Source organism: Sciurus carolinensis, chromosome 1 (assembly GCF_902686445.1).
Source record: "Sciurus carolinensis chromosome 1, mSciCar1.2, whole genome shotgun sequence".
In the NCBI taxonomy this organism is placed as follows: Eukaryota; Metazoa; Chordata; class Mammalia; order Rodentia; family Sciuridae; genus Sciurus; species Sciurus carolinensis.
The window spans coordinates 182,503,129-182,529,821 of NC_062213.1; the positions used below are offsets into that span (position 1 = coordinate 182,503,129).

Genomic DNA, 26,693 nt, shown 5'->3' on the forward strand with positions numbered 1-26,693 from the left:
TATTGAACCCATAATCTAAATTGGCAGTTTTATATGGCATTGTCATTTTTTTCTCAAGAGGGTTGTTTTCCTTGGTACCTATGTGATGTGATTTAATTCAGGTTAATGGCACCAGTGAGATAACAGGCCAGGGTTTTCTACTAGTCGTCTGCATCTTGGAAGACAGCATAAATTAGCAATTAAGAGAATATTCTTTAGAGTCACTTGGATCTGGGTCCCAATGCCAGCTTTGCTATTTAACTAGTTGCATGACCTTGAGATGTAACCTCTATAAGCCTCTTCCTCCAAAAAAAAAAAAAAGATAATAATACACACCTGGAAACAAAGTTGTAAAGATTAAATGAGACAATGTATTTAACATGATTAGCATAATGAATAATAGGTGTTATCTTTCAAGAGTCATCTGGATAAGGCCCTGTGAATAAAAGGGACTGGTTTTGTCTTTAAGAGCTACAGTCCCTCTGGTTTTTCTAGGTTTGATTTTAGGGAATTTCAGCCTTTAGTAGCTCACTGTCACACATTCATTCTCCACGGTATTTGAGTGTCACCCTGTGCAAGATGCTGGGTGGAACCTGATCCAGCCCTTCTATGCTCTCCTTGGAGGTAGGGCTATTGGTCATTCAGTTCCAGTAACTGATTCTAAAACTGGGGGATATATCTTCCTAATGACAACAATAAATGCTAAGACAATTTTTTTAAATTTTATTTTAGTTGTAGATGGACACAATATCTTTCTTTCTTTATTTTTATGTGGTGCTGAGGATCGAACCCAGTGCCCCACATGCGCAAGGCAAGCACTCTACCAATGAGCTACAGCCCCAGCTCCCTAAGACAATTTTTAAGTGAAGATTTTACCAATTACCAAAGACTCCTCTTAAACACCTCAGTACCCACACTGTTCTATCACATAGGTAACATTATATCCCCGTTTTGTAGATGGGAAACTAAAGCTCCTTTGTACATGTTTACCAAATTGATAAGAGCAAGAGTCACAGATTTGGAGCATCAGGCTCCTGAGCTCATACTCCTAACCCTTGTGCCCTTAATTGCTGCCCTATGCTGCCATCCCAGGAGTGGGGAGAATATATCAGAATCTGTGTGGCTTGTTAGGTCAGGAGGAAAAGGGAAGCTTTAAAAAAAGATATCCAATATACCCACTGATCTTATAAAAGAAATAACAGAAAATAGTTGGCCGATGGGATTTGTAGACAATAGAGAAAGCCAGGTAGAGAGCATAGGATTCAAAAAGCTGAAAAACACTCATCTATTTCACTGTTAGCTCTGGTGTGGCTGCAGGAGCCGGAGCCACTTGACAGACGCAGTACGCAGGCCTATAAAACACCAGGCATAGTAAACTAGTCCTTGCGGAAGCTTTGAATGGAAATCGTATTTCTTCTAGATGTTTTCATTATCTTACACAACTAATTGGTCTCCTGGAGGCCATCGTGTTCCCTCAAGGCCCATGCCGATGTTGCGTTTCCCCCGACCAGGCTGCTCTAGTTTAGCGTTCCGCAGAAAGGAAGCCACTCTTTATGGGGTAACTCTGAGCGTTGCACATTGAATGCTGTCCCACATTTGAAGCAATAGCAAGAACAATAACAGTTACCTTTGCCTCACTCCTGGCCTCTTAAACACACTCACAACTAAGATCCTGTTGCACTTTGTTTACATTCCTCATTTTATAGGAGAGGAAACTGAGGCATAGGGGCCATGAAATGATTTTTTTCAAGACATGCAGATGCCAGTGGAGTACTGAGCAACCAAATGGTGGTGAGGTTCTGTTTCTGTATTTCTAGTTCCAGTTTCACAGTCAGCCCTCAATAGCCTTTGGGCTGCCTCCCACTCAAACATAAGTAGAATTGTCACAAATGAGTCATCTGGAGAAATAATAGAAAAATGGGGCATGGCATACCTCGCCTGGATCCTCAGGAGGAAGGTGCTGGGAACTTGCAGTCCGGCAGAGCCCTCTGCTGGCACTGAACCTCATTGCCAACTGGAGTGTCCCAGGGCTCCACAGCATGCACTGTCCAGTTCCATCTCCTTTTCAGCAGGTAGTCCCTATCCCTGAGAGAGGGTGGGCCCCTTGCAGTGACACTGTTCCCAAACAGACCTTCAAGAGGATCAAAGCTCCCCTTCTCAAAATTCCTATGCTAGATCACCTGTGGAATAAATGCCACAGAAAGATGGAAATGTGGACATTATGCCTAAGAAACCAGATTTGCTTTAAGACTTGGTGCTGCTTACCCAGTATTTTCTCTCCAAGAGCCTGTGATTTGGGGAGGAAAAAGATGGTGACTTTTCCCAGGAGAGTCTGACCCTTTGTAGCCCAAGGGTCGTGGCCCTGGGTGGGCTTGCAGACTGGTTTTGTAGGAGCTCTTGGCGTTGTGTACGGAAGCTAAGCTAATGTATATACTGAAGGCATGTCTATGCTTCAGTGTAACTTTCGAAATCAGTGTTTCCAAAAGAGACCATTAATTACAACATGTTTTTAAAATGTGGATGTGCATAGAACTCTGTTTATCTGGGGGTGGTTTTTCTAAATGGAAATCTCCCCCAAAAAAATAAAGAAGGAAAAAAATCATCCTTGGGTGGAGTCCAAAAACCTTCAGGAGAAAAAGAATGGAATTAGAAAAGAATCTAGTCGAGTGTTTGACGTGTATGATCCATTTATCACCCAACAACCCTATCAGGCATGTGCTCTGTGATCCCTATTTGAGGAAACTGAAGTTAAACAGTTGCTTGAAGTGTATATAGCTAGTCAGTGGTAGAGCTGGGTCTCACCCTACAAAGATCTTGATTCTCACAGATCTTTCTATCCAAGTACATTTTTCCTAATTTGGTCTCCTCTTAGCCTCTCCCTGACTGCCTTAGTCCTCAGGAGCTTTCTTTGTAGTGATAACATCTTTAGTTTCTTCTTTTTATGTGGCGATCATGTATCCATACATAAAAAAAAACTGAAACAAATATTGACATAATTTCCTTTTAATTCCTATTTCATGTTTTCTGAACAGTTCCAACTGTACTCCAGAAGAGGAAATTTTACATTAATAAAAAATCAGATTGCATGCAAAGCAACAATCTGCCTGTTCCTGCCTGTTCTTGGATTATTCTTCCTTGGGGGTTAGTGTTGTTAAAAGCCTGCTTTGGGGGATGTGTGTTCTTGTAGCATTGGGGAAGATGACTTCCAGAACTGTCAGGGTGAGCCTGGAGGTCACTATCCCTCCTGAGCTTCCTCTTGTCCTAGACTACTCTCCGTGAGACCTAGCCTTTCTTGTGGTTGTTTATTTTTGGATACTGTTATTTAAACAGTTTTTAAAACTTTTTAAAGTTTCAAATGGAAGACAGCATTCACATTGGACATTAAACACAAACATGAAAAATAAAGTTTCGTAGACTAGATAATTGGATTGGTATTTGCAAAGCCTCTGTGAAAAGAATGTTCTTGCTTCATGAACTGGTGTTTTCTTTTTATTTGCTTCATGTAGATGAATGGACAGAGGTGGACAGAAAACGAGGTATGCTATCTCTGGGCTGCATGTACTCAGTCTGTATCCACAGATTCACCCAGTCTTTTATCAGTGGGGCTTAAAATGGGACCACTCTAAATATTTCTAAGAAAATAGGCGTGAGTTTCTCTTTAGGTGAGACATTGGGTGGGTATACATTTGAATCTTTTACTTAAGAGGAATAAACACATTGCATAAGAGGAAAACTAAGCAGACTTTGGCAAAAGGGCCACATTGCACCTAAAAGAACTTTCTCCTCTTTAGTTACAAGCATAGCAGGGACAGCTGGGGCAATGGCTGCACTCCTGGTAGAGTGTCCTATATGGTAGTCCTAAAACAACTTCATAATAGTATCATAAAACCAAAGAATTGTGCTTCAACATGAGTGACTCTCCCCCAGCCATTCTTTTTTTTTTTTTTTTTTTTTTTTTTTTTTGTGGTGCTGGGGATTTGAACCCAGGGCCTCGTGCTTATGAGGCAAGCACTCTACCAACTGAGCTATATCCCCAGCCCCCAGCCATTCTTATTACACAGAAATATCTGTTAAGTGACAGAGAATCATGGAAGCATGTGACTGCATGGCTGCCAGGATCATGGGCACATGGGGTGACATCATGCATGCAGTATCTTCCATTTCCCCTTCACACACAACTAGCAGCAAACCTGAAAAGGCTGTCAGCTGCTCAGAATAAAACCTTAGCTTTTCTCAGCCTTGATATGTCCGATACCTTTACTTCATTTGACACTTGGATGTGGGTTTGTGCCTGTCATTAGCCATCTTCCTCAATACTTAAATGCTCTTATCACACCAAATATGCCGGGGAGATAATGTGTAATACCTAAGAACAAAGACATTAGAATAAACAGACCCCATTCTAATTTCAACTCCACTACCACTGTGTGACCTTGGACTTTAATTTGTGTGTGTGTGCATGTGTGTGTGTGTGTGTGTGTGTGCATGTGGTGCTGAGGATTGAACCCAGGGCCTCACTCACGCATGGTAGACCAGCAGCTTTACCACTGAGCTATATCTGCAGCCTTGGATTTTAAACTAAGAATCAATTTTCCTCCTCAATAGAATGAGGATAATAATCAGAATTGTCCTGGAGTTTAAATGAGATAATGTATATAAAGTTCTAAGCCAAGTGCTGGAACATGGTAATGATTCAAAACTAGGTAACTATCCAGCAGAGTTTCATAACTTCTTTTATGCTTAGCTCCAAATTGCATGTTCCCATAAACAAGTGAATTTAGAGCAGAGGTAATTGATTAAAAATTCTATTGCTTTCATCGAGATAATTATTTCATCAGACTAGGCTCAAAGAGAAGCCCAATTGAAGTGCTTGATATGCTTTTATTATATTTCATAACCATCTTTTGACACTGCTCTTAAGCAATTTTTGGCTCATCCCTTGAGGCATGGCAGAATTTTAGGTGCAAAGTGTAGATCTTGAGGGTTTTCATATACATAATTTAATCACTGGAATTTATTTTAACCTAAGTGTTCATCATTTGATCATAAGACTAGAATCTTGATGACTTATTTTGTTATTGTTGTTGTTACGGTACTGGGGATTGAACCTAGGATGACTCTACCACATCCCCAGCCACTTGTATTTTTATTTTATTTTATTTTATTTTATTTTATTTTATTTTATTTTATTTTATTTTATTTTATTTTTTGTAAACCAGGGGTGTTCTACCACTAATCTACATCCCCAGTTCTTTTTATTTTTTATTTTGAGGTAGGACCTCACTAAATTGCCCAGGCTGGACTTGAACTTGCGATCCTCCTGCCTCAGGCTTCTAAATAACTGGAATTATAGGCATGTGCTACTGTGCCCTAGAAGCTTGATATGTTGAGAGCCCTATTGCCACCCTTCTGATATATTTGTGAAAACCCCTTCCTTCCCCTGCCTTAGCCTCTTCCGGATGAGCTCAGTTTCCCAGTGTGTTCCTGCCTTATGAGAAATATGCAAAGCTCATATGAGTGCCAAAAACTAACGAAGATAGGGTTGGGGTTCTAACTCAGTGGTGGAGTGTTTGCCTCACACATGTGAGGCACTGGGCTCGATCCTCAGTACCACATAAAAATAAATAAATAAAGTTATTGTGTCCGTCTACAACTAAAATAAAAAAAAAAAAAAACTAACCAAGACAAACTAAGAGTGTGATGTGATTAGAACTATTGTTCCACAATAGCCAAGTTATAGAACCACCCAGGTGTCCATCAATAAATAGAGTAGACGTTGTGGTATATAAACTCAATGGTGTTTTATTTGACCATAAAGAACTAAATTATGGTCAGTGCTGTGGGGCATTCCTATAATCCCACAGACTCAGGAGGCTGAGGCAGGAGGATCCCAAGTTCAAGACTAGCCTCAGCAACTTAGCAAGACTCTGTCTCAAAATAAAAATAAGAAGGGCTGGGAATGTGGCTCAGTGATAAAGTACCCCTGGGTTCAATCCTCAATACCAAAACAAAAAGAACTAAATTATGTCATTTGCAGAAAAATTAATGGAATTTGAGAGCATTATGTTAAGCAAAATAAGTCAGACTCAGAAAATCAAGGGTTGTATATTTTCTCCCAAATGTGGACGCTAGAGAGAAAAAAGTGGGGGAAAGCAGGAGGGGTGGTAGGGGGAGGTATCTATGGACACAGAAGGAAGACCAGTAGAGCAGAAGGAGGGAACAAGGGAAGAAAAGGGGAGGTACTGGGGAATTATGTGCATGTGTGAATACGTCACAAATGAATCCCACCAAAACGTGTTATATTAAGATTATAATGTGCCAAAAGAAAATTAATTTTAAAAAAGAAAGCCCAAAGCAAAATTTGAAAAAAAGAACTATGCTCAGGGGTAAATATGATGTGGGCTCATGACTGGGGTAAGGCTAACGTCCCCTCCTCTGTGTGCCCATGGTGTTTACCTCAGTGTCTGGCACATAGTAGGCTGCCTCAGCCAAGTGCCGGGGAAGGCAAATCACGAGGAGAAGAAAACATGCCAATGTGTGCCTGCACATTGCTTCCAGAGAATACAATGTGAGATGGGTCCCAGGGCCCAACCATAAAACTTCCCTTCCCTCTTTGAGGGCATGTGTACACACTGCTCTGCCCGCAGGGACAGACCCGCTGGTGCTCTCTTCTCAGTGGGTGAATCTTCTGCAGCTCTTGTGCAGGGAGCTATGGTGATATAGAGCTCCTTCACCTCCCGGCGGGGAAAGGCTTCATTCTCTTTTTGCTTTACCCAAGTAGCTAACAATCACCTTGGGGTTTTCTTTCTTTTAAAACCGATTTGAGCTAAGCTATTTTCTAGATGGTGGTAAGAGCTCAAAGACCCCAGAGAAATGACTCAGCTCTTCTACCACTAACCCAACCCAGCCACAGGAGGCTTTAGCGCCCATTCTCTTCTGAGGACATATGTATGGCTTTTCAGTTGTACCTGTTTCCTCTCAAATCCTGCTTTTGTTTGTGTTTGTGTGTTTTGGGGTTTTTTGTTTGTTTGTTTTGTTTTTGGTACCAGGGATTGAACCCAGAGGTGCTTAGCCACTGGGCCACATTCCTAGCTCTTTTTTTTTTTTTTTTTTTTTTTGAGACAGGGTATCACTAAATTGCTGAGGCTGACCTTGAACTTACAATCCTCCTGCCTCAGTCTCTTGAGCCACTGGAATTGCAGGGGTGCGCCACTGCACCCAACAAATTCTGCATTTTACTTATAGGCTGTGGTAAGAAGAAGTTAGAAAATCCAGTTTCCTGCAGGTCCTTACTTGTTTTGGCCAAAGGGCAACTGTGAGGCCTGAGACAAAGCCAGAAGGGTTCCGGTGTCTGCACTGCCCACACTGGGGGAGCATTCCTGCACATGAAGGATGAGCCTTGGTGGGCTGAAATTGTCAGATGTGAAGGACGCCCCTGTTGGTAATGGGCCTGTTTCTTCCTCTCCAAGTAACAGGATGGAGTCTAGAGTAAAAGTCAAAGGTCAAGTGTCAGTTCAGCACTTCTATAAGGAGTCACAGTGGGTCAGTCCTTTGTGTTCATGTGGGGGGCAATGTGTCCCCTCTCCCCTCTCTCTGAAGCCATTCCATTTAAGATTTAAGTACAGGGCTGGGGAGATAGCTCAGTTGGTAGAGTGCTTGCCTCGCAAGCACAAGGCCCTGGGTTCAGTCCCCAGCACTGCAAAAAAAAAAAAAAAAAGATTTAAGTACAGCTAGCCCCCAGCTTCCCTTTCTCCATAAAATGCCTTGAGATGATTTTAAGTGCTGGCCTGAGCCCTCTGGTTCTTCTGTCAGTTATCACAGGTACAGGGCGCCTGAAACAGTAACCCCCTGCTCTGCCTCGCCCTCACTCTATAGACTGACGGCCACAGCCAGTCACTGGAATGTCACTGGCATGTCCTGGGTATTCAGTGAAAGAAGGAAGAGTTTCCATCTTTCAGAAATAATCACTCATGACTCATGTTGAATAATTGAGTTCATATAATTATTTTAAACAACCCAGTTTTCTTCCAGATTTTAATTACTATGAATGTATTTTCTTGACATCTACATACTCTCACCTTTAGGCCAGAATAACTGGCTTAATTAAGAATAATCTAGTAGTGAAAATATCTAAATGAATGAATATGTGAAAATACAGCACTTTGGTTTACACATTCCTTTTACTCTCACCTGATGGAAATTTTTATTTGAACAACAGTATGAGATATTTGTGGTATAAAATCAATAGTATAGACCACACAACATCTCAAAGTTCATTTCTTATAGAAACATGAGAAATGTTTTAATCTATAAACAATAGATAGCTATGTATATTTCCATAAAATGCTTTTTCAAAAAATCAGCTTATCATTATTTGTCCCATTTTTATGAAATTTAATTTTAAGTAAAAATGTTTAGATTTGCTTTTTTAAAAATATGTGATTTCTCATTTTGGGAAAAGCTCTAATCTAAAACACTACAGGATTTGTTTTTTCAAGGAAAGAAGAAACATTCCCCTTATTACCCAGTCAGAAAATGTTTGTGAAATTGGTTTGTAACCTCTGAAGCGCAACCCACTTGCACATTGTCATCTTGGATGTTTGCCTGAATGGTGACACAAAGCACACTCTCAGCTTCCTCCTGGGTCCCTGGGTCAACAGATCACAGCAAGCACACAGCAACCCAACTCCGCATATGCCCAGCTCCCCATTCCTACCCAGAGAGCATTTCTGAATAAAGCTCCCTCTGGCACCTTCCTTGCTCAGCTGTATTCTCTCTTATCTCTGCAGTACTGAATGACATCATTTCAACCATGTTCAACAGAAAGTTTATGGAGGAATTATTCAAACCCCAAGAGCTCTACTCCAAGAAGGCCCTAAGAACCGTCTACAACCGCCTGGCTCATGCCTCCATTATGAGACTGAACCAGGCCAGCATGGATAAGGTGAGAGACAGCCACTGTCATCTTTTACAGATGATCATAGACTGGGGTCAGATGAGATGATATGTGCAATGGTGCCTTGCAAAGGAAAATAGGTACTTAGAAATATTAGCAGTAATTGCTGAGTTTTAGAATTGCGAAGAACCTCAGAAGTCATCCACGCCAGCCTCTCCATTGGTTTATATCATTCCACCTGCCCAAAGAGGGTACTGCTTTTCATTCCCTGGAACACATGGTTAACCCAAAACAAGCACACGACCCTCAAAACTTTAATTCTGTCTCATTTATAACAAATTTCAGCTCTGCAATGAGGAAAGTAGGCATCTTTTAAAACAATTTAAGCCAGGTGTGAGGCTCCACATCTATAATCCCAGCAACTCAGAAGGCTGAGGCAGGAAAATTACAAATTTGAGACCATCCTGGGCAACTTAGCAAGACCCTATCTCATGCTGTGCATGGTGGCACACACCTGTAATCCCAGCAGCTCAGGAGGCTGAAGCAGGAGGATTGTAAGTTCAAAGCCAGCCTCAGCAATAGCAAGGCACTAAGCAACTCAGTGAGACCCTGTCTCTAAATAAAATACAAAAAAGGACTGGGGATGCAGCTTAGTAGTTGAGTACCCCTGGGTTCAATCCCCAGTGCTCTCCCCCACCCCCAAAACAAAAAAAGAAAAAAGAAAAGCCTAATCTCAAAATAAAAAATAAAAAGGGCTAAGTATATAGCTCAGTGGTGAAGTACCCTAGATTCAATCCTCAGTACTGCAATCAATCAATCAATGAAATAGGGCAAATTAAAAACCAGACAGTCTTCACTTTTGGCATGAAAATAGCTATTTGGGAAACAAATTGGGCACTCTGGGTTTTTTGGTCTTTTTGTTTTGTTTTCTTTTCTTTTCTCAGTACTGGGGATGGAACCTAGGATGCTCTACCACTGAGCTACAACCCAACCCTTTTTATTTTCTTTTGAGACGAGTTTCACTGCCCTTGAACTTACCATCCTCCTGCCTTAGCCTCCCAAGTAGCTGATTTTTAAAATAATAGTATCACACAAATAAATGGCAGAGGATAGATAGATTCGTTCAGAAGAATTCCAGATGTTTTACCAAGATATTCTACCCTCAGGGAGGGAGAGCATTCCTCTGTCCCATTAAGTATGGGCTGCACTCAGTGACATCCTTTCAAAGAATAAGGTATGAAAAAAAGGAGAAAACAATTAGCTCTAAAGCAAAACCTGACAAATGACCTCACCCAGCACCCAGGAGGGTCAAGGTTCACACCAACAGTGATGAGGCATGTTGATGGTGTGTACCCTGACATGTGGGATGAAATGGTGCTTCCCCTCTGTAGTCTTCCTCCCCAACCCACAATCCCAGTCTCACTACAAGAAAAACATCAAACAAATATCATTGTCATGACAGAAATACCTGACCAGTATTCAAAATATCAAGGTTACCAAAAACAAGAAAATCAGAAAAACTGTCACAGCCAACAGGATCCCAAGAAGACATGATAATTAAATATAATGTGGTATCCTGGATGGATGGTATTCTGAAACAGAATAGGATATTAGGGGGAAACTTATGAAATCTCTTATAGTATTTAGTTAATTCAAAAAATAATAACAAATCCTTTTTAATATCTTCCATTATGTGCATTTTTTTAAATCATGAGGATTGACAACCAGGAGTAGGTGTGCAATCAATTTGCTTATTCCTGGTACCTAGAAGAAGCCTCAGAGAGACAGAATACCTTTAACTATGCCCTCTTACCTCCTGCTGCTTTCCTGTGGAAAGTTACTTCATCTCCCAAGCCTGTTTTCTCACTATAAAATGCGGGTAGCTCCTTCCTCTTCCTCTGCCTGCTCAAGGAGGTGGCAGCTTTCTCCTACTCAACCTCACAGCCACCCTCAGATCTCTCACAAATCCCAAGATCATCAGAAAAAGGACCAAGTTCACCCAGCACCAGTCAGTCCAGATTTGCGGGGGATGGGGAAGGAAGTGCTCTACCACTGAGCCACACCTCCAGCCTAAGGGTCCAGATCTTGCTGCCCCACAGTGGTTATAGGAACAAGAGGAAGACAAAGCACATGCTGCCTGGCATCTTCTGGAAGCTCCCAGGCCACAGGGAGCCAGAAATGCTGCCAGTGTGCAGCAACTCTAACTGTGCTGGGATTGCTCAGTATTTCCTACAAGAACCGCAACACCGCTATGGAAAGAGCAGCCCAGCTGGCCATCAGCGTCGCCAATCCCAGTGCCAGGCTGCACAGTAAAGAAAATGAATACATGGCTCATGTGCACATTTACTTAAATAAAACCATAAAAACTGCAGTTTAAAAATGAGGATAGTAATAGCTACTTGATCAGTTATTGGAAGTCATTGCTCATCTCTCTCTGCCTTGGAGAAGGTTTAGAAACAACATAGCATTTGGTATTATACCTGAAAGCCAGGTGTGGTGGCACATGCCTGTAATCCCCACTGCTCGGGAGGCTGAGGGAGGAGGATCACAAGTTCAAAGTCAACCTCAGCAACTTAGCAAGGCCCTGAGCAACTCAGTGAGACCCTGTTCTAAATCAAATGTAAAAAAGGGCTAGGGATGTGGCTCATTGGTTAAGTACCCCTAGGTTCAATCCCCAATACAAAAAAAAAAAAAAAATCCTGATTTAAAGTCTTAGCTGTGAAACCAACTTTACTGAGTAAGTAATCCTGAACTTTTACTTCTTCATGATATATATTTTTATCAGCTCTTCCTATCACAGTGCCCTATATGCAACATGCACTGAAAGTTTGATAATGAGTCTCAAGTCTATATCTCAGTACTGTACACCCCGTCCCATACCCCACACATGCACCAGGCTGTTCTAAATGTGTGCCACTTTCTAAGTGGAAATGTTTGGGTGCATGACAAAGTTGAAGTAATGGGAGTGTGTAAAGAGTCTAGCAAGTGTCTTACAATTTGTCCTCTTGGGCTGGGGAAGTAGCTCAGGGTAGAGTACTTGCTAGGCTTGCCTCATGCCAAGGGTTCAGTCCCCAGCAGTGCAAAGAACTTGATCATCCTGAGTTCAGATCTCACTCTGTCACTTTCCAGCTACATGAACTTAGGCAAGTTTCCTTTTTTTTTGAACTGGGATAAAACCCACCTCATAGAGTTCTTATGAATATTAAGTGGTATCAAATGAAGGAATGTATTACATGTGTTTGGCACAACATTCAGGTGGTAGTAGTGTATATTTTCAATCTTGCCCCAGACATGTCCATTCTAGACTGGTCATCTTCTCCCTTGGCTCCTCCTGTCCCCCACCCCTACCTCTTGTCCATTAGAAGCATCATCCTTCTCCCTGGTGCTGGGCTGGAAGTGCTGCAGTCCGTTTGGACCACCCTCATTGTCATCCCCAAATCTGGCCATGCTGTCACCATATACTGACAGCTTTTCCTTCTCAATGTGAAACTATGTCCTTTCTCTGCCTTCTCCAGTCCCACCAGCTCTCTCCCAGCCTTATGTCTGGATTACACCAGCGACATTTCTTTCATTTGTCTCACCAATAGATATCCTCTAACACCTATTAGGAGCCCGTTAATACGGGCCTCCCCAACTCCAGCCCCTCCCTTCTCTTTATCAAATTGCCAGGGGGACTAATCTTCAATCACCACTTTGATCGTGTCAGCTCAAAAAACTTCAATAGTCCCCTAATTCCCACCATTTTTACTCTAAATTATTTTGCCTGCCTTTCCAAAACTTTCAATATTCTCGCCATACCTCCCAACTTTATTTTCCACCATCCCCAACATGAACTATCCTGGGCCATTCGCCTCTTCCGCCTAGGAAAACAACGTACTCGTTGGTGCCTCCAGGCCCTCACACGCTGCTATTCCCTCCATCAGCTGAGTTGCCCTTCCTCTCTTTGGCCAGTCTGAACCCTGACACTGCCTCAAGATCCATATCAAGCTATTTGTGCCGCAGAGCCTGTCTGAACAACCTTGATCATCACCAGTTTCTCCCTTCTGGTCCTTCCTGGATGTTTACAAGTTCAAAGTCAGCCTCAGCAACTTAGCGAGTTTGTGGCTGTCCTAGTGTTGTTTACCATGTAAAATTGTTCTTATATGGTTTTAGAACTTTCTACTTGCCACTTTGACGTGTAGCATCTCATTCCTAAACCCACAATGTTGGGAAATTAGGTAGTAGTTTTTACAGACAAGAAAATTCAGGCTGAGAGAGAGTAAGAAAGCTGACCAGGGCTAGGGTGTAGCTCAGTGGTAAAATGCATGTTTAGCATGTACAAGGCCCTCCGTTCAATCCCCAGGACCTCCAAAAAAAGAAAATTGAAAAAGAAATTTGGCTAAGGCCATAATAAAATGTCAGCAGCAAAGGAGCACCTGAATTCAGGTGTCTTTCCTCCAAGTCCAAGGGCCGGTCCAGGACTCCACAGCTGCCAATATTGTTTCATATGTGTCCCATCATCAGTACACATCGCATGACCAGAAATTCTGGTTTTCCTAGGAATGCCCCAGGTTCCTCCTGTTGTTCTAACTTAGTTACTAAATCACCCCCTTTTACTCTCAGAAGCACCTTGGCTTGGGCAATATGGTCACCTGAGCTGTGCAGAGTTGGTTTTCAGTAAGTGCTTGACTGAATCATTGCCAGAGATCCTGACATCTACTTTTATGATCCTATTTATTTTGTTTGTGTGTGGGTTGACAGCTCTATGACCTGATGACTATGGCTTTCAAGTATCAAGTACTACTGTGTCCCCGTCCCAAGGATGTGCTGCTGGTCACTTTCAATCATTTAGATGCCATCAAGGGATTTATCCAAGACTCCCCAACCATCCTGCAGCAAGTGGATGAGACTTTCCGGCAGCTGACAGAAGTAAGAATATCATCAGTTTATCACCTCTCGGTCCCAAAACTTGTCCTCATTCCTCTGTCAGAGAGAACAGGGTGAGGAAATGACAAAGGCAGCCACCCTTCAAGAACATTCCAAAAATCTATAAGCATCCATTTTGTTCAGTAGGCATTATCATCTTATGCCCTCCACTGTCACCTTCATAAGTGTGAAAGCAGCATTACAGAGAATAGCCATTTCTAACTTTGCTGAAAGGGAGTTTTTTATTTTGCTAAGCCTTGGGGAACAGGCTCTCCAGGTATGGAAAATGGGAGAGACAAACTGTATGCCTGCTCTGCTGTGGAATAATAGGGTTTTTCCACTGGGGAGAGAGGGTGCTGGCACTCCTGCTGCCCGCTCCTTGCTTCTCTGTCTCCCATCCCTGAGCACCCGCTACCCTCGCCTATCCACACTGCTCATCTCCTTGTGAAAGTGAAGCACCTCTCTCTGTTTTGCCTTTGGCAGACATACGGGACTCTCTCTGCTGGGGAGTTCCAACTGATCCGGCAGACGCTCCTCATCTTCTTCCAAGACCTGCACATCAGAGTAAGTGAGCGGGCAGCAGGGAACCCTAAGGCTCTGACCTTGGGAAAAAATGGGTCATCAGGGCAGACAAGGGCCATGATTTTGCCCAGTTAGTGATATCCATCATGGTTTGAATCCATGATGACACACACTCTGATAATCTGATAATACACAATCTGATGAGACACAGTTTTTAAACTTAAACCAAGGAAAGGTGGACGCAGTAGCACATGCAGCAACTCCAGAGGCTGAGGCAGCAGAATTTTTGCAAGTTCAAGGTCAGCATCAGCAACTTCACAAGACCTTGTTAAAAATTATACATAAACATAAAAATATATGTGATATATATATATATATATATATATATAAAACTTTAAAAATAAAATTATGGAATGTAGTTCTGTAGTAGAGCATCCCTGGGTTCAATCCCCAGTACTGCCAAAAAAAAAAAAAAGGACCAAGGAAGACAATGATGCCCATTCTTTCCCAGTTACAAGGTTCTTTGCAATATTTTTATGCTAGGCATGGTGGTGCACACTTGTAATCCCAGTGACTGGAGGCTGAGGCAGAAGGATCACAAATTCGAGGCCAGTCTAGGCAATTTAATGAGACCCTGCCTCAAAATAAAAATCGAAAAGGGCTCAGGATGTAGCTCAGTGGTAGAGTGTCCCTGTGTTCATTCTTCAGTACCACAAAAAAAGAAAAACGCAAAGAAATACACTCTTGTCTCTTCGCTTCTCTAGAGGAAGTTTGCTCTCAAGGTACCTCAGTTCCAGCCTGACCTCAGTTCCAGAGTTTCTCTGCATACTTATCGTCCTCAACTTCTTCAGCACCACTGTCGAGAGGCTCCCTCCCATTCCGTGACACTCCACCCTCCCTGCACTTCCATGCTCCTCCTCACCCTGGCCTTCCCTTCCCTCCAACTCAAGGTTTCTCACTCCTTCCTCTCCCTCTACCTGTCTCCAATCTGCTTCCTTCTTCCTCCGCCCACCCTCTACTCTTTAGGAATCTCCCACCCGACTTTGTCTACCAACTTCTTAATCTGTGACTCCGAGTCTAACCTCTACTCCATCCTTGCCACCACGCTCCACCTGCTCACGGAAACTGTCAATGAGGATGTTCCCCCAGGGCCAACAACTCAAAGGTCTCTGACCAAATTCATGTCTGCAGTTCAAATGCTGTCCCAACTTTGCAGTTTCTTTTAAGGCACCACCCTTGCCCCACTCCTTGGCTCAGAACCAGAGTACCACCTTTGATTCCCCTTCCCTGATCTTCCAGTTGCTTCTCAGGCTCACAGAGCCTGCCTTCCACAGCCACCTCCTCCCTTCCATCCCTGCTGGCCCAGCCTAGCTCAGGTTCTCATACTTCCTTCAGACTATTGCCTCCCAGCTCCCTCTCCTCCTCCTATAGACAGTCCTACATCCTAACTTTCAAAAACACATCTCTGAGTTTGTGAATTTGTGGCCTGTCTTTCCTGAATCTGATTTTGTTCCTTTCCATAATTTAGCAAACTGAGATGAGAAAGATGGTATGATATGGCAGAACAAACCCAGACTTTGGAATTAGACACATTTGCTTTTTCCTTTCTTGGTACTGGGGACTGAACCCAGAGACATTCTACTACTGAATTACATCCAAGTCCTTTTTATTTTTTATTTTGAGACAGGGTCTCACTAAGTTGCCCAGGTTGGACTCGAACTTGTGATCCTCCTGCCTCAGCCTCCTGAGTAGCTGGGATTATAGGTGAGCACTACCATGCCTGGATGGAGTTAGATACCTACTAGCACTAGCTCCATGATCTCAGGCAAATTACTTCACTGGGGGCTTAGTTTGTTCATCTGAAAAAGGGAATTACACTAGCCAATTTAGTTTGTTAGGAGGATTAACCAAAGCAACAAATGTAATATGTATATATTTGCTGATGATATACGAATAGTGTAGAGTGCTTCTAAAAGGATATGCAAGAAACTGGTCACAGTGGTTGCCTCTTGGGAATAGCAAACTGAAAGGAGGACAGGAGTCCCAGAGAGGCTTACTTTTCATTATATACACCCTTCTGAACCTTTTGAACTTCACACCTGTGCATGCATAATATATTCACAAAATAAAATTAAAAAAAAAAGAAATAGAGTATGTTTAGTGCCTTATTGTATTTCCCTTCTATGGACCAGGAGTGACAAATAGATTTCAATTCTGCTGCCAATTTTATTTTTAACCCTCATGAATAATTTTGCTCTATTTGCCACGGATGGAGTAATAACAACATCAATATAAATTAAGATCTCTAATAGTCATTGATTATAACAGAAAAATATGAAAGTACAAATAAGATTAAGTTTTGCATCAAATTTAAAATCAATTTTAAAATATTGAAAATTCCACATAGTATTGTTATCAAGACCATGCATATTTGGGCATATTTTATGGTTTACAATAATACAAACAGCCATACTGATTTCTCAGTTCTGACAAGATAAAATTCATAATGAAAAGACTTGCCTAATAACAATTTTATAGCAAAATCATTAAAATGTATTAAACCACAAAATATATTAAGCTTTAATTGCTAAATGGATGAGCAATGAAACATCAGAATGTTTGTCAAGAAAAATAGGAATCACATGTCTTTGTCATAGTCTGCCACTGATCTGGAACATCTGGGCTGGTTTTCCATGTCTGGTCTTTAATGGCATTTCTGCTCAGCTGTTACTTGTGCTTGCCTACACAGATTTTCTGTTTTCAAAATGGTCTTGATGGTTTTTAGATTTGTAAGCAAAACAACTAAATCAGGAAAACACAGCTCTGCTCTAATAGTGCCTTGCTTATTGCTTAACCCAAGCAAATACGAAACTACCCATTCAATATCTAAGCTTTCTGTGATATCACCAAGTAACATGAAACAGACTTAATGCTCAAGGCCCTGACCTGTGGATCAGAGCCTGGAGAGAGACACTACAACCAATTCCATTTGGAATTCTCAATAGTTGTTTACAGTTATCTCAACTCCTGATCCCCTTGGGCCCTCTAGAAGTCCTCCAGCATTGCCTCCTGAAGGCTGAGCTACTCAGACCTCTTACCCTTTGCCCTTGTTCCCATTCAGGTACCCTTCGGTCACGGGCTTCCTTTCTGTTCTTTCCATTGTTTCCACTATTGGAAAACATCATTCCATCTTAGGCTCTCCACAGAATAAGACACTATACCCACATCTCCACTATCCACTCTCCTTATGAAAACAACCTAGTAAATATATATTGATGGCCTACTATGTGCCAGGTACTGTTTTAAGTGTCTGAGACTCACAAATGAGCAAGATCAAGTCCCTGCCTTGAAGAGGTTCTATGCTAGGAGGAAGAGACTGGGAAGATGAATATGTTATGTTCTTGTACTAATAGCTTTTAGGAAGATGAGAAGATTAGGTAAAGTTGTAAAAGGTAACAAGGATGTTATTGTATTAGACCAGCGCCGTCCAATAGAACTCTCTGGATGATGGAAAGGCTTCATATCTGTACCGTCCAATATGATAACCACTTGCCACATGTAGTTCTTGAATCAAATGGAATTTATTTATTTATTTATTTATTTATTTATTTATTTATTTTGCAGTACTAGAACCAGGGCCTCCCCATGCTAGGCAAGCACTCTACCACTGAGTCACGTCCCCAGCCCATAGTTTTAATTTAAATAGCCACATTTGACTAGTAGCTACAGCTTCAGAACAGTACTTCTTTAAATGATAGTTACCGTGAAGGACAGCCATAATCAATAACTTTCCCCTACTCCACCAGTGACTCAGCCAAGAAAGAAATCAGGAAAACCATCCCGTTCACAGTAACCTCAAAAAAATAAAATTAAATACCTGGGAATCTAACCAAGGAAGTAAAAGAGCTCTACAAATAAAATTATAGAACACTGAAGAAAGAAATTGAAGATGACATTAGATGATGGAAAGACATCCCATGTTTTTAGATAGGCAGAATCAATATTGTCAAAACAGCCATATTACCAAAAGCAATATACAGATTTAATGCAGTCATCATCAAAATACCAATGACATTCTTCACAGAATTAGAAAAAACAATTCTTGAATTCATTTGAAAAATAAGAGACTCAGAACAGCCAAAGCAAGAAAAGCAAAGTTGGAGGCATAACAATACATAATCTGAAATTATACTACAGAGCTATAGTAACAAAAACAGCATGGTATTGGCATTAAAATAGACATGTAGACCAATAGAAAAGAAGACACAGAGACAAATCCACATACCTACTGCTGTCTGATATTTGACAAATGTGCCAAAAATATATTTTGGAGAAAAGTCTTTTTTAACAAACAGTGCTGAGAAAACTGGATAGCTCTATATAGAAAAATTAAACTAGAACCCTATCTTTCACCCTGCACAAAACGCAAATTGAAGTGGGTCAAAGACTTAGGAATTAGACCAGAAACTTTACAACTACTAGAAGAAAACATAGGGTTAACACTCCATCATATGGGTGCTGGCACCAACTTCCTTAACAAGACCTCCAAAGTACAAGAAATAAAACCAAGAATCAATAAGTGGGATGTCATCAAGCTACAAAGCTTCTGCACAGCAAAGGAAATGACTAAAAGTATGAAGAGAGAGCCTGCGGAATGGGAGAAAACCTTGGCCAGCTACTCTTCCAACAGAGGATTAATATCCAGAATATATGAGAACTCAAAAAACTTAACGCCAAAAAAACCAAATAACCCAATCAATAAATGGGCAAAAGAACTAAACAGAAACTTCTCAAAAGAAGAAATACAAATGGCCAACAAATATATGAAAAAATTTTCAACATCTCTAACAATTAGAGAAATGCAAATCAAAACTACAGTAAGATTTCATCTCATTCCAGTTTGAATGGGAAAGATCAAGAATATGAACAACAATAAATGCCAGCAAGTTTGCCAGGAGAAAGGTACACTTGAGCATTGTTGGTGGGACTGCAGACTAGTACAACCACTCTAGAAAGCAGTGTGGAGATTCCTCAAAAAACTATGGATGGAACCACTGTATGACCCAGCTCTCCCACTCCTCAGTATTTTCCTAGAAGATCTAAAATCCACATACTACAGTGACACAGCCACATCAATGTTTACAGCAGTATAATTCACAATAACTAAATTATGGAATCAACCCAGATGCCCATCAATATACAAATGAATTAAGAAATTATGGTGTATATGTACAATGAAGTTTACTCAGTCATAAATAAAAAAGAATGAAATTATGGCATTTGCCAGTAAATGGATGGAAATGGAGAATATCGTGCTAAGTGAAATAAGCCAAACTCAGAAACTCAAAGGTCGAATGTTTTCTCTCATGTGTGGAAGCTAGAGTAAAATAAAGGAAAGGGGGAAGAGAAGGATAGGATAACATAAAGAACCAATCAAATAAAAAATTAATAAATGAACAAAAGGAAGTCTAGTAGAGTAGAGGAAGGAAAAGGGAGAGGGGAGGGAGAACGGGAGGGAAAAGGAGGGGATCAGGAACTGAAACTGATTTCCATCCATGTGTGAGTTTGTGGGATGAACCCAACCACCATGTATAACTATAAATCTCTAATACAATAAAAAAGAAGAATGTTAAAAAAAAAAAAAGGCACCCTAGGCAGAAGGCACTGGCTCAGTTATGCACCAAGGCATGTGACTGCCTGACATGGGAGAGGAGAGGTGCCAGAGTAAGTGTGAGGGGCCCAGGATTCAGGAACTTGGCTGCACAGAGGGACAGGGCCAGCTGCATGTGATCTAGCACATAGCAGAGAGCTGGTGAACGATTTTAAGTAGGAGCTGGACATGATGGCATGTAAGTGTAGAGGGTCTCTTTCACAGCAGAATGGAGGATGCATTAAAACAGGAGGAAGGAAGGCAAGGAGACAGTAGGAGGCTCCTACCATTCCAGCAGATGACAAAGGCCTGCAGTAGGGAGCAGTCGTTGGGAGAGGAAGAGTCCGTTACAAAGGATGGTTGTTAGATTGACAGGGCATGGCAGCTGCATAGATCAGGGGAGGTGATGGGAGTGGGGCTCAGATTGCTGACTTGGTGATCTGGTGGTGTCACTGGCTGAGCCTGGGAATTCCAGAGGACCAGCTTGGGGAAGACGAAGGTGAGTCTTTTCCTGAGCAGCATGAATCTGAGGTGCACTCGGTGGAAACTTATGGTGGACATGTCTAACAGGCAAGGGATGGTGAGTCAGGTGTCCAAGAAAGGAGGCTGAGTGGGAGCTTGAAGTGTGGAAGCCATCAACACAAGAGGTGCACCCTGGAGTATGGGACTGGATGAGATCACTGGGAAAGAAAGGGTGGAGAGCGACAGCCACCCCACAGCGGATGTCTGCAGAGGGGCTGCACCTCCTGCCACAAGCAGACCGTCCCAACGGTGCTGTCCAGCCCCAGGCTCTGCTTTTTATACATTATCTGGTTTAACTGTCATACCAACCCATTGATTAGACTCTATTATTACTCCCAGTTTACCAATGAGAAAATATATACACAGAAAGATTATGTCACCTACAAAAGAAAACAAGATCAGGGCAGGACGTGGGCATAAAGCACATGCTTATCACGTTTGAGGCCCTGGGTTCAACCCCCAGTATCAAAAAAGGAAGGGGATTAAGAAAACAGAAACCTCGAACCAAGAAGGGGCCCAAGGATAGCTGAGCCCAGACAGTCTAGTAATCAGTGTGCCACACTGCCAGCCTACAGATCTTAACACCATGCATTTTCCTGCCTTGCCCCCAACAGAGGCTTATTCTTGATGTTACTAATAGAAATTTGCAGAACTGTAGAACTGGAAGGGGACTTCAAGTTTATCTCTCGTTTTACAGATGAGAAAGCTAAGACCCAGTAAAACTGATTAACTGCTACAATCTTTATTTGGGTTTAAACTGAATGGGCAAAAGCTCAACAGAGAATAACAAACAGGGAGTAGAAATGCATAATGTGTTTCCAGCCTTGAAAAAGACCTGGACCCACCCTGCTCCAGCCTCCACTTCTCAGCAGGCTAAGAGCTCCGGATCCAGTCAGAGGCGAGAGAGCTGGCTATCCTAACCTCTGAAAGCCAATTCCTCCTCTATGAAATGGCAATATTGAGGTTCTTACAACACAAGGCTCATAGCTTCATGCAAAGTGAGCAGGCAGCCAAGGAATGGGTGTGGAATTTGGAGTCAGCCTTGGCTTTGAATCCCAGCCCGACCTCTTCATGCTCTCTTTGGGCAAGTCAGTGTACTCTGAACTGCAGCTTCCTCATCTTTAAAATGGGGTAATATGACTCACCTGGAAGGTGTACTATACCATTCAAAAGTAGTCCTGCTTGTAAAACCATCATAACTGTGCATGTTATTTATAGGAGTTCTCAGTATTATAAACTCACAAGGTAACATCCCCAAACCATTACACACTTTCCATCCTCAGAATATTTATGTCTATGAAAACATATTCATAAAAATGACATTAAATATATTTTTTCCAGGTGTCCATATTTCTAAAGGACAAAGTTCAAAATTCTAATGGTCGCTTTGTGTTGCCAGTGTCTGGACCTGTTCCCTGGGGAACTGAAGTTCCTGGACTCATCAGGTGAATTCGCAACAATAATTATCCAACAACACTAGAGGTGCCAGGAAACCAGAATGTGGGTCCCACATAGAATGAGGCACTGCTGAGCCCTCAGGCTCTGTTCACCCTGCCCTTCCTGAATTCAGGAAAGCTTAGCTACCAAGGAGGTCAGTCAAGGCACCATGGCACATGCCTATAATTCCAACAACTCAGGAGACTGAGGCAGGAGGATTGCAAGTTGGAGGTCAGCCTCCACAAGTTAGTGAGATTCTGTCTCAAAATAATAGATTAAAAGGATTGGGGCTGGGTTTCAGTGGTAGAGCACCCCTGGGTTGCCAGTATCACAAAATAAAAAGGTCAGGATCTAATCCTAGCTTTCCTCCTTAGCAGAAGAGCTTGAGGCAAGGCACCCAGTTCCCCAGGATTCATTTTCTCATCTTAAATGGCTGCTATGAGGATGTAAGATAATCATGCTCTAAAGTGCTTACATGGCACTGGGCATATAATATATGTTCAATGGATATTATTGTCACTATATTATGTTTATTTCAAAGAAGTGCATAAATTCCTTTTTGTCCCATAATAAAAAGAATAAGAATGGTGTGACTTTAGAGAAATGAAAAGTTGCACTCCATTTGTGTACAATGAATCAAAATGCATTGTGCTGTCATGTATAATAGAACCATTTTTAAAAAAGAATAAGGGAGCCTCCAGGATTACCCAAGCTTGCAGAACATTCCATCATATCATACTTTGTATTTCAGAATGTTCAACAACAAAGGTGAAGAAGTGAAGAAGACAGAATTCAAGCATGGTGGAAACTATGTCTCTGCACCCAAAGAAGCTTCTTTTGAACTTTATGGAGATCGAGTCTTGAAACTGGGAACTAACATGTAAGCAAGTTCTCCCTTCCTAAATGAACTCTAGTCCAAGGAAGGTCACTTAAAAAATCAACCTGACTTCTACTACGCAAATTCCTGCTGACAACCGTAGTAATTTCTCTAGATAAGGGCATGCAGGGCCCTGGCTTTTCCTAAGACCATTCACAAGCATAAGGCAATCAACAGGTCAAAAAGACATGTACACTTAAAGTCATGGAAGAGAAGAGCCAAAGGCTCCCTTCCTATGGAAATCCAGAAACACAGTCTTCATGTAATGTTACATGTCTTTTTTTTTTTTTTTTCTTTTTTTTGTACCAGGGATTGAGCCCAGGGACACTTAACCACTGGTCCCCAGCACCAGCTCTTTTTATTTTTTGAGACAGGGCCTCACTAAGTTGCTTAGGGCCTCCCTAAATTGCTGAGAATGGCTTTGAACTTGAGATCTTCCTGCATCAGCCTCCCAAGCCACCGCCCCCAGTGCTACATGTCTTCAGTGATACAAGAGGAAGATTTTCCACACAGCTTCCCTAGTATTTTTCTTTGGAACAAAGTGAAATCTGACTGGCTAGCACTAGGTTGTATTCTGTACTCAAAGCACCTTTCTGAATGCCATTTACGGTCTCAAAAGTTATGCCTGGGGAGGCTGAGGCAGGAGGATCTCAGGTTCAAAACCAGCATCAGCAATTTAGTGAGGGCCTAAGCAACTGAGAAAGACCCTGTCTCAAAATAAAAAATAAAACGGGCTGGGGATGTGGCTCAGTGGTAGGGCGCCCCTGAGTTCAATCCCTAGTACCAAAGTAAAAAATAAATAAATAAAAATAAAAGCTATGAACTGTATTTCCAAGTCAGAAGGAAGTCAGTGAAAAGGGACTAGATAACATCACCATTTTCTGTTGATAACAGGTACAGTGTAAACCGGCCTGTGGAAACCCATATGTCTGGAGCATCAAAGAACTTAACCTCACAGACACAGGTGAGCTTCTGCCTCCCTCCTTCCCTTCCTGCTTCTTTCTAGGTACAGGAGTCAGCATGGGAGAAGGGTGGGAACTCTAGATTTTCAAACCAGCCAGGATTTCCCTCATTGTTTGCAATCTTCTTCACTCAGCCTTATAAGCATACAGGTTTTTAATTGTAGCTGTTCATGGAGCCTTCCAGTGATCTGACTAATTAGGTAATTTTAGGCTTGGTTCAACCACCATAATTAAGCAGGAACCACACACCAGGACATGTGAAATAGCATTGTGCCAGTGTCACTAGGTCTGCAGTTACAGAGTCCAGCACTTGTGTGTATGCTAATCATTAAAACGTCCCTCTTCAGCGCTTCTCTATGTAATGATATGGTAGCTAAGTTCAAAATGGGGTTTTTGGTCTCTGAATTCCATCTTTACAAATTTTCTCTAATAGATACCAGTGAGCTAAGGGACAAATCATGGAATAGTCAATTATTAAGTGAACATTTATTGAACTGCCTCTCTGGGCTGGGGACCCAGGGATATAAAGCTGACGAAATTGTGGTCCCATCCTGAGGGAGCTCGTGGTTTAGTTCCCTGGGAAAGACAGCAACAGGAACAAATAACTAGACTGAGGTGGAAGATGAGCTTGCTGGGTATTCTGTGCCAGAAGAAAATGTGTTCTGTCCAGCAGGGTGGGGGACAGGGGACAGGGATCCAGAAGTCTTCTTTCTCAGAGGAGGTGACATTGAAGTGGGGCTCCAGAGTGGGTAAAATGCTAAACTGCCGAGGAGGAGAAAGGATCATGCAGCTGGAGGTTACAGGATGAGCGACAGCACAGAGGAGCAAAAGAGCATCCTGAGGGGGAAGCAGGGAGGCAGCGTGTCCCCACATGGCTAGATCAGAGCATCCTTGAGCAGGGGGCAGAGATGGCACTAGACAGGGACAATGGGGCCTGATTAGGGAGAGTTGGCTTTGTTCTTTAAACGGAAGTCAGAGGGGTTTGTTCAAGTAAGTGATAAATGAGACAAGAACTATATTTTAAGTAACTGATGACTGTGGATCAAAGATTGCCAGAGTTGGGCAGGAAGGCTGAAGTGGGGTAAGGACAGTGAGAGGAGGGAATGGCTTCAAGGGTATGTTCCTAACGCTCACCATCAGAGGGCAGTGTGGGAGCTCCTCAGGAATGGTGCCCTTAAAACTGGAGAGCCACTTGTGATACTGAGGGAAGTAGGCTGAGTTTAAGAGGAAGCAGTGTTCTCGCCCCCAAGGAGGAAGGTAGTCTGAGGAGAAGTATAGATCCGTGGGAACTTCAACTCATCTTGAAAGAATAAAAATCTCTGGTTTGCTGCATCATTAGATATCCTCTACTGCTGACATGGATTAATTTTCTTTTTTCTTTTTTTTTTAAACTTTATTTAGTTTATTTATTTTTTTATGTGGTGCTGAGGATAGAACTCAGTGCCTTACACGTGCTAGGCAGACGTTCTACCACTGAGCTACAGCCCCTGGATTAATTTTCTTTTGGTTAAGTTTGCTTGGTAAGCTTTTAGTTGGACCCAGGAATAAACAGTTTTTGTTTGTTTGTTTGTTTGTTAATAATACCTCCATGGGTCTTTGGGGCCTTAGCAGGAAATACGATCACCTTCATGTGGCTACAAACCATGCAATTGTTTCTGCAGGAAAACATCGTTCCAAATCCTCTTGCTAAAGAAGAGCTGAATTTCCTGGCCAGGCTGATGGGAGGGATGGAGATCAAGAAACCCAGTGGCCCAGAGCCAGGATTCCGACTGAATCTCTTTACCACTGATGAAGAGGAGGAGTATGTTTTAAACCTGTTCTTTACAGACATATAAAAATCCCATGTGTGATAAGAACCTAAACATGACAATTACAAACTAATGACACATATAAATACAGATATAAGGGTCACAAATGAAATACCAACAAATTCAAAACCTAGTTAAAGTAGTAAATAGCCTGAACCTTCTGGAATATTCGGGAAAAAAAGTGCTAATGTTTAACTTACCAGAGCATAGATAAACAAGAAATATCAGAAGCCAAAATGATGGTACTAAGAAAAGTTTGTTAGGAAACTAGAGAAGTTGAGTGTCTTTGAAGTTTGACAGCCTCACCCAAACCAACAGCAGTAGTGATTCTCCAAGTTTGTACAGTGTTTCAGTTGACAAGCACTTCTACATGCCGTACCTCATGTGAGATAGAGGCTGCCTTCTCCTCCTCTGTTCACTTCAGTAACTTCTTTCATTTACTTCTGTGTGACAGGCACTCTGTTAAGTGTTGGGATCACAAAGCTGAAGGGCAAAACCTAGAGCCTTTCCTCAGGACCCTCCCAGCTTAAAGGAAAAAATGAAGTGTCTAAGTCATTTCAGTGCCATGTCATGAATGCTCTCATTGAGGACACAGTGACTGTTTTGGCACCAGCAGATTGAAGGGGTTGGAGTTTGCCAAGCAGAGGGAGAGGGAAAACATTCTTGGCAGAGTGTAGGGTGTACAGCAGCTCAAAGACATAAAAGGACCTTCGGGGATATAAGGAACATTGGTTGGAGATGGAGTGGAAAAGTAAAGAGAAATGGTAGAAAGCAGAAAAAAAAAAATAGTGTGCCAAATTATCAAGATTCAGTTCGCAATGCTAGCAGGAAGACAACCCTGACCTTGTTCTCTTTTCTTTACCATCCCATTTAGACACGCAGCACTATCCAGGCCCGAAGAGTTATCCTATGAAATTATCAACATACAAGCTATGCAGGTGAGTACAGGGGATTTCACAGGGTTGAATCTTATTCCCCTCATCTTTAATAATCTTGAACATCAAAGACCCCTTTTTTCTCTCTAATCAGACTGTAACTAAAGTCCCCATTCTGACAAACAGCTGGGCAACTGAAATGCATACCAATGGTGGGACCAAGAAGTAAGTACCTACTGCAGCCCTGCCCACACATCTCT

The 26,693-nt window shown here is 42.0% G+C and overlaps 1 protein-coding gene and 1 non-coding gene across 5 annotated transcripts in view; one reads left to right on the top strand and one right to left on the bottom strand.

The window, feature by feature from the left end:
• Positions 1-26,693, top strand: part of Oscp1 (organic solute carrier partner 1) — a 31,351-nt gene that overhangs the window by 3,912 nt on the left and 746 nt on the right. The window contains exons 2-11 of one of the 4 annotated variants that reach the window (XM_047527240.1): positions 3,486-3,515; positions 8,769-8,923; positions 13,616-13,783; positions 14,264-14,344; positions 21,816-21,919; positions 22,663-22,791; positions 23,683-23,752; positions 25,412-25,551; positions 26,433-26,496; positions 26,588-26,658. In XM_047527240.1, the coding sequence (XP_047383196.1) occupies positions 3,486-3,515; positions 8,769-8,923; positions 13,616-13,783; positions 14,264-14,344; positions 21,816-21,919; positions 22,663-22,791; positions 23,683-23,752; positions 25,412-25,551; positions 26,433-26,496; positions 26,588-26,658 (1,012 nt within the window). The remainder of the gene's footprint in view (positions 1-3,485; positions 3,516-8,768; positions 8,924-13,615; positions 13,784-14,263; positions 14,345-21,815; positions 21,920-22,662; positions 22,792-23,682; positions 23,753-25,411; positions 25,552-26,432; positions 26,497-26,587; positions 26,659-26,693) is intronic. The other 3 variants (XM_047527246.1, XM_047527252.1, XM_047527257.1) reach the window with 3 other exon arrangements.
• On the bottom strand, positions 3,941-4,015 carry Trnam-cau (transfer RNA methionine (anticodon CAU)). The gene has a single exon. It is a non-coding gene; the product is annotated as a tRNA-Met (tRNA).